The 8333-nt window shown below is 36.7% G+C and overlaps 1 protein-coding gene and 1 long non-coding RNA gene across 2 annotated transcripts; one reads left to right on the forward strand and one right to left on the reverse strand.

Annotated features, from left to right (window-relative positions):
- The first annotated feature begins 5792 nt into the window (after nt 1-5792).
- On the forward strand, nt 5793-6674 carry LOC106172606 (BEN domain-containing protein 6). Its single transcript, XM_086995832.1, has 2 exons — nt 5793-6094; nt 6413-6674. Exons 1-2 carry the CDS (start codon nt 5971-5973, stop codon nt 6505-6507), a joined length of 219 nt encoding a protein of 72 aa, XP_086851958.1. The 5' UTR covers nt 5793-5970; the 3' UTR covers nt 6508-6674.
- Nucleotides 6596-7199, reverse strand: LOC147759965 (uncharacterized). The gene is made up of 2 exons (XR_015331116.1): nt 7131-7199; nt 6596-7063 (listed from the first exon to the last, which is right to left on the reverse strand). It is a non-coding gene; the product is annotated as an uncharacterized LOC147759965 (long non-coding RNA).
- Nucleotides 7200-8333: the final 1134 nt, after the last annotated feature.

The raw sequence follows: 8333 nt of genomic DNA on the forward strand, positions 1-8333 counted from the left end.
AAGTCATTAAAAATGCAAGGTTGGAGAGTAATAGCTGTATAATTTACATTTTTTACAGAAACTGCAGGGAATTCAGAAGAAAGTGAAGACATCCCTCACTACTTGCCAAAGAGAGGGATGCATATCTCAAAAGCTCAATATATGAGTAAATGTTGTCAATTCATTTAGTTATCATGGTCCTGTTCTTCCATGTCATAGGCATATACAGCTTTACCGCCTTGTTTCAAAGTTTTGTGAAGTTTGGTATATTAGAACTGAGCTTTACATTAGCTCTTTGGTAGAATATAGTATATTTATTGTTTTAAGCTTTTTTATTTTTGCAATTTTCAGGTATTGCTAAATGACATGGAGGCGCCCCCAAGAGGGATGACCTGACTGGCAGGGAACCTTGCTGTGTCAACACAGTGGCACTTAGAGACAGTTGGGAAGTGTTCAAGGAAACCCTCTGCATTTATCCTCAAGAAAATGCTGGAGGGTTTTCTCTTTGAACTTTCACTACTGGCGCAATATACCGCAATCACTTTGATGGCAACACCTGTTGGAAAATGTTTACTGAGTAAGAACTCTCTTCTTTTGCTATAAATTTCGCTGATATTGTCTCTAAGTGTTACACAGGCACAGAAGGTGTAACTTAGACTGACTGATTAACCGTAAAATTCATCTGCCTCCCTTAGGGACCGTTCACATGGAAAGTATTTTCTAAAAATCTATTCGCAGTATCTTGTGATCACGGTCTGTGCCCTGAATACCCCGCGGCAGCACGCTGCCAGTTACTCCCTGCGCTGCCAGTAATTACGCCGCGGGGTATTCAGTTAGTTACAGTTGTACGGAGAACACGCAGCAGATTATTCAGGGTCATAATAAGAAAATACTAAAAATATGTCAATAAGTACTCTAGATAAAAAATGCAATTATATGTTTCCAAACAAGTGTCCTTTGCAAGGGGAGTGTCTGTCTAGTAATATTGTGTACCAAGCAACAGTCACTACAAAGAACAAATGTATGAAGTATATAGGCCTTTGTGGTGGGCAATTCAAGTTAAGATATAACAACCACACTAAATCATTTAGGTACAAAATTATGCTGTAGAAACTGAGCTATCAAAATATATTTGGAGATTCAAAGAAAGTAACACTCAGTATGGCATTAGGTGGGACACCATAAAAAAAAAATCAGCGCCACAAAGGAGAAACCAGCACCTATGCAACCTTTGCCTGGATGAAAAACTGCTAATTATGATTACGCCAGATACTCTAAATAAAAGAACAGAAATTATTACCATGTGTCATCACACCATGTAAATAAACGTTTGAAGCCGGTCAGCACTAGATCATAGATGGCAGCGGGACGGAAGTGAGAAATCCAACATGGCGGCCCCTAGCGACGAGGTCCTAGCGACAAGATGCTAAGGCTGATAATCGAATATTGTAGTGCCGATCAAAACATAGTTCAATTGTTTTTTTTTTAAATCGTATAATAACTAGGAATATAGCATATAATTTTCATTTACTTTTTAAATCTTTTTTTTTTTAAATCGTATTATACCTAGGATTTTGTAAAATTTGCGATTTGAATAAAGTAGATGAGTTCCACTTCCTACTAGAGTGCAAAGCATATGATTCAATACGTGATCCCTTCAGATTGATTGACTGATCGCCTATCAATGTCAGATTTAATGTGTTTGTTTACCTACTACACACTTTAGCTTATGTATGTTTGCTTGTTTGCATTTTGACTCACAAATAACGATTTTGACTGGATGGCAGAAAAGTACATGTACATTGTAGTTACATGAAGCCCTATTGTATTTTCCCTAAGGCCACACTTTTTTATTCTTATGGATGACATTCTCTGGGGACCCCGAAATCGGTGCAAGAGGGCGAAAAAAAAAAAAAAAAAGTCCAAAGGAAAAAAATACTGCTCAAGTAAAGGGAATGCTGACAATTACATACAGCTGGAAACACAAATTTAACCACAGAAACACGTATCAAACACACTAACAATATCACTTTATCCATGCTCTCAAAATATTAGAGCAGTGTGAATACTTCATAACATAAAAAGGTAAAAAAAGTCATGAATACATATGCTGCATTTTACCAAATCTATTTAAGGTTACTTTATGTATTTTGTTGGTATACCAACCGGCTTCGTTGTTTTTTTTTTTTTTTTTTTTGTCGAATGGACGAAAATCCGTGCATGCGCAGGATATCATCCATAAAAAATAAAAAAGTGTGGCCCTACTAGTCTAAATTTTCTATTTTCTTGACATTGTAGGATCCCCTGCTCACAATATGTTCAAGGATAATTGGCAAATAAAATTGCTAAAATGGTGTATAACAGCAGAGAGAGGAATCAGTGTCCCATTTAGTGGAATTCCCTTCATCTTCTTGGGCAGAAAACTAGACCTGTCATCAGGGTCCAGATTTGGATGCCAAGGTGAAAGAAAATAGAAAGAAAAAGAAAGAACAGCAACAGGTATTTATTATTTTCTTTTTTGTTCCTACTGTTGTGTATAAGTAGGTCAGCTTATGACGTCACCATATCGCGAGAGCATGAGTATCTCGAGAGCGTTAGTTGAGAGTATGAACGGATAGGAGACTGAGTTTTGTTTTGGGACTTTTGAAGGAGAATATTTTTTTTTTTTTGGAACCTATTTACCACTGAACCAACACTCATATTTTCTACTGGAACTTGCATCCTAATTACTGTGGGATTTCATTGGACACTTTCACTGAACTTTGAGCCGATTTATCTCCATTCACTCTCCAGTCGACGGATTCACATCGGACTTTCACACAGGACACTTCATGCTTTCAGATAGGTTTATTTGTGTATTAAGAATAGCTTATTGTTATTGTCATTGGTTTATTTTGTTTTAATAAAATATTAAAACTTCTTTAAATCTTTTGTCATTGATTTTTGCTGGCATTGGGTACTCTGACCCATAACAGAATTGGGGGCTCGTCCGGGATTTTAGATTTTCTTATCGGTAGCAATTTTTGTGTGCAAATTTACTACAGTAGCCAGCAGAAATCAATTCCACCATGGTATTCTCTGTCACCGAATTTCTCCAATCTCCTACGGTGGCAGACTTTGAAGCTTTGAAAAAAGATGAGTTAGTTGCCATAGCTTTACATTTCAATTTAGTTGTGAAATCATCCATGAAAAAACAAGAGATTAGAGGAATAGTAGTGAAGAAACTTGTAGATGAACAAATATTTAAGTCTGATGATTTACCGCCAATAGTTAAGGCAGAAACCAACATTTCAGAGTATGAATTTGAACTGGAGAAGTTAAGAATAGATAGACAGTTTCAGTTAGAAAAAGAAAGGTTAGAAAGAGAAGAAAGAGATAAAGATAGGCAGTTTCAGTTGGAAAAACTAAGATTAGAGCACAGTGAAAGATCAACTTCACATGTCAGGTATGAATTTGATGCGGCAAAGAACATTAGGTTAGTTCCTAAATTCTAAGAAAAATCAGTTGATAAATTTTTCCCACAATTTGAAAAAATAGCAGAACATCTCCAATGGCCGTTTGAAGTATGGCCCACACTTTTACAAAGTGTTTTGGTAGGGAAAGCTGCTGAGGTGTATTCAGCTCTCAGTTTAGCAGAAAGCTCAGATTATGAAAAGGTGAAATCGGCTATTTTAAAGGCATATGAATTGGTGCCAGAAGCTTACAGACAAAAATTTAGGAAACAGAAGAAAATAGAAACTCAGACTTACGTAGAATTTGCTAGAGAGAAAGAAGACTTATTTGATAAGTGGTTTAGATCCAAAAAGTGTGAAAAGAATTTTGCAAATTTACGTCAACTTATTCTAGTAGAAGAGTTTAAGGAATGTGTTTCCCAAGATCTAAAAATCCATTTAGAAGACAAGAATGTTGAAACTCCTGAGCAAGCAGCAGTTATTTCGGATTCATACGCACTATCCCATAAGAAAAACTTTGTACCTACATGTAGATCTCAGTCTCCCATCCAGTCTCCAAAAAACAATATTCTCTGTCCCAAGTCACCACATTACAGTGGTTCCACAACCCCACAGCCGGGTCGTTTTGAGTCACCTCAAACTCTAGGGTCATCCCCAACTTGCAATTACTGCAAGAAAAAGGGTCATCTCATTGGTGAATGTATCAAACTTAAGATGAAAAATGACCTTCTAAAGGGACAGACAAATGCCTGTGCAGCTTTAAGAAATGATAGGAAAGCCTTAGATTTGTTACGTGCTGACACTCCTGATGTCCAGGATTCAAAGTCCAGTTTTGTTGATTCTGTGGAGGATCATTATAAGCCCTTTTTGTCTCAGGGATTTGTTTCACTCAGTGATTCTAGCAAAGCTTTACCTGTTCAAATTTTGAGAGATACTGGAGCTGCCCAGACTCTGCTGTTAGAGGGCGTGTTGCCTTTGTCTGAGGAGACGTCTACTGGTAGTTCAGTTTTATTACAGGGTGTTGAGCTAGGTGTCATTGATGTTCCCCTTCACAGAGTTTATCTGAAGTCAGATTTAGCTACTGGACCAGTTATTGTAGGTGTTCGACCGACTCTTCCCATTCAAGGCATTTCCTTGTTGCTAGGCAACGATTTAGCAGGTGGTAAAGTGATACCTGATCCCATTGTTTGTGAGAAAACAATTTCTGATGTTGTTTCTGATGATGATGAAGATGACTTGTACCCAGCCTGAGTTGTTACGAGGGCAATGGCTTCAAAACAAAAGGCTGATGGTACTCTAGTAGTGGATAAAGCTGATCCACTTAAAGAAATTTCACTTAGTGAAACGTTTATGACAACCATTGATGACAGTTTACCTGTAGAGTCATATGAAACCAAAGTGCCAGTTGACATTGATGTGTCTCTGAAGGCATCTAGTGTTGAGTCTGATTTGTCATTTGACAAGGGTAAGGACACCCTCAGTCGTGAACAGTTACTGTTGGAACAAAGTAAAGATCCAGATATTGTCAGACTTACTAAAAGAGCTCTTCCAATGGAAGAAACAGCAAAAGTCAGAGTGTTTTTACCTCAAAGACAGCATCCTTATGCGAAAATGGCGTCCACCTGATGCATCACCTGACGAGGTGTGGCATATTATTCACCAGGTAGTGGTTCCTGTAGTATATTGCAAGGATATCATGAGTTTAGCTCACGACACCCCTATGGCAGGTCATTTAGGTGTAAATAAGACCTGTATCAAAATTTTGAGTCATTTTTATTGGCCAAAGTTGAGAAAGGATGTGTCTGAGTTTTGCAAGTCTTGTCATGTATGTCAGATGGTAGGAAAACCAAATCAGAAAATACCATCTTTTCCCCTGCAACCCATTCCAGCCTTTGAGGAACCTTTTAGTAGGGTGTTAGTTGATTGTGTAGGACCTTTGCCTAAAACTAGGTCAGGGAATCAGTATTTACTTACCATAATGTGTACCTCCACTCGGTTCCCTGAAGCTTTTTTTTTACAATTTCTTCAGTTGTCAACATAAAGTGGTAGTCAAGTGGAAGTATTAATGTGTAAGGGAGCTTTTTTGTCATTAAATTTGAAAATGCTTTTTTCTGGATGACCTTGAATGGCTGTCTCAGTATTGTAACGGTTGATCACATTATTTAAAAAATTGTCTTGCAAGAACAACATACTTATCAGCGTAACTTGTCAAAGTGCTTGAATTTCTGCTAAACCTACCCTTTAACGGATTAATTGCCAAATTCCTCACAAACAAATGAACCGCAATTTATCAAAAAGGAACGTTTTTCACTATGTACATCTTTGTTATGGTTATTAGGGGCTACATTTGTCAAACCATACAACAATTACACCTTGTCAGCATGTTCACCAAGTGTAAATTGTCCCCATGTATTAAGGTGATGACAGTGTCCCTTTGTATTGTTTACAGGTTCTTCTTTATCCTGGACTGAGTATCCACAGAGAGGAAAAGGCTCTTTTAGAGCGTAATCGCAATCCCAAAAAGTTCATCTATTGTTTAATGGATTTCCTGTGGTCCCGGGATGTCCTGGCAACCCACAGTTTGACTGGGAAATCATGCAATGCCCACAAGGACAAGGGAGCAAAGCCCCAGCTAAACCAAGCTAAAGTTGTTGCTATGTGTGGTAAGTTATTTGGGTAATGCACTTCTCTTTTATTATAACTGCTAAATGACTGGTAGAAATGTTTGAAAATCATTTATTTCTTTTAAATTATAACTGTCATTCATTTTCTTTTAAGATGTTCTATGGTCTTTCCAGTATGCAATGGTCACTGTAGTGTAAATAAAGAAAAAAACTTGTGACAGATAGTCTGAGTAAATTTATTTTCACAATAAAAGCTTTTAATAATATTTATTTAATGTCCTATTTTGCATTTTGATTTTTAGCCTGACAAGAAAATGGCCAACAGGTTCTATAACACTGTTCTTTTTTAATTTTCAGATTACGTTTGCAAACGATTTGCAATAACGGACCAGGAGGCTAAAAGGGCTATCACGGCCAAATTAAACAATGTCCAGAAATTGATAAGGAACTGAAGTGATAGTGATGCAACTACAGATGGACAGATTTTAATGAAAACTGATTTTGCACGTGACATTTATGATCAGAATTACTGATGGACAGATTTCTGTTTAAATTATAAATTGTTTGGACACAGCATTTTTTTTACTTGAAATTGTCAAATAAAATGTTTTTGAAGGTATTTGGTGTATTTATGTTACAGGTTATTTGATAACACACACAGTTAAATTTCAGTAAAGTTGATATAACCACCATCCTGCACTAACAGCTTTTATCTGCATACAAAACAAGCAAAATTCACAAACATAAGTATCATTTGAGACATACAATCCTTAGAGGTTATTTTTTAAGATTCCATGTCAAAAACTTTTGACATTGGTAGAAGTCGTTACAATACCCAAACATTGCAGTTAATTTTGCAAATATAAACGAAAGGAATCGTTGTATTGGAGCTTCGGGTATTTCTATATGAAATTGACATAAACTTCCTACGGGTTCCTAGAGGAATTCCTGTAGAAATCAATTTCCTATAAAATCCTATAGGAAATTGGGCCAATTTCCTATAGGAACCTATAGAAAATCCTATAGGAAATTCTATAGGATCCTATAGGAAATTGGGCCAATTTCCTATAGGAACCTATAGGAAATTCTATAGGATCCTATAGGAAATTTCCTATAGGAATCCTATAGGAAATTTTCGTAAGGGTATACCTCTGAGGAATATTAAAGCAAAGACCATAGTCAAGGCCCTTGCTAAATTTTTATAATAAAATATTAAAACTTCTTTAAATCTTTTGTCATTGATTTTTGCTGGCATTGGGTACTCTGACCCGTAACACTATATTCATTTTTTTATCCTTTGTATTTCTGAGATTGAAATCAGGGAAGAAAAATTCCTTTAGGGCTTCCTTTAAGTTAAAGGGGCTCTTTTCAATATAGACAGTTATATAGCATTAACAAAAATTATCTGAAACTTCGTCTATTTTCTCATGAACCCCAAGGTATACCTCACCTGAAACAGTTGAGAAAATAAAGATCAAGTGATAGGTTTTTGAGATCGCCTAAGGAAAAAAAAAAAGCGCAGCATTTTTTTTTTGTCTCCACTTCTCACCATTGCTTTCCTACGCGTGGAATTCTGGGACTTTTTAAATTGCCATCTGCCACAAAGGCCAATTTTGCTTTAGATCATGACCTTCATATGTTACAATAAGTTTGAATTATGTTTCATTTTTGCTCATATCAGAAAGAGCCCCTTTAATCTTTCAAAAAGTACAGAAAATGTTCGTTTACCGTTTTAATAGTTTTTGCTGAAACTCCTGGTCATACAAAAATTAAAAAATATGTCCAAATCAAAGTTTTTTCAACCAACTGGTGAAGGTGTCAGCATTTGGTGAGTGAACAGCCACAGTAAATTATATGCTATATTCCTAGTTATTATACGATTTTGATCGGCACTACAACATTTGACTATCAGCCTTAGCATCTCGTGGCTAGGACCTCGTCGCTAGGGGCCGCCATGGTGGATTTCTCACTTCCGTGCTACATGAGAAGGAGAACCATGGTCATATGTTAAAAAGAATTACTGGATATCTTAGAGATGGACAAATTCAAGATTTTGACTGCACAAAACTTGCGGAGCCGCTTCATGATAAAGATACAAACCTCATACTCTGCCCTTGTAGGGAAAAATAAACAGAGTGTGCCCACAGAGCACCCTGAGCTTCAGAGCTAACTTGACACTAACCTTTTCACTGTAGCCTATCTCCATCGTGTCAAGTAACCTCTGACGAAAATAGTTTGACCTAGTTTATATAAGCCAATCGAATCCATGTTTCAAAAT

Source organism: Lingula anatina, chromosome 9 (assembly GCF_051362555.1).
Source record: "Lingula anatina isolate TDL-2025a chromosome 9, LinAna3.0, whole genome shotgun sequence".
NCBI lineage: Eukaryota > Metazoa > Brachiopoda > Lingulata > Lingulida > Lingulidae > Lingula > Lingula anatina.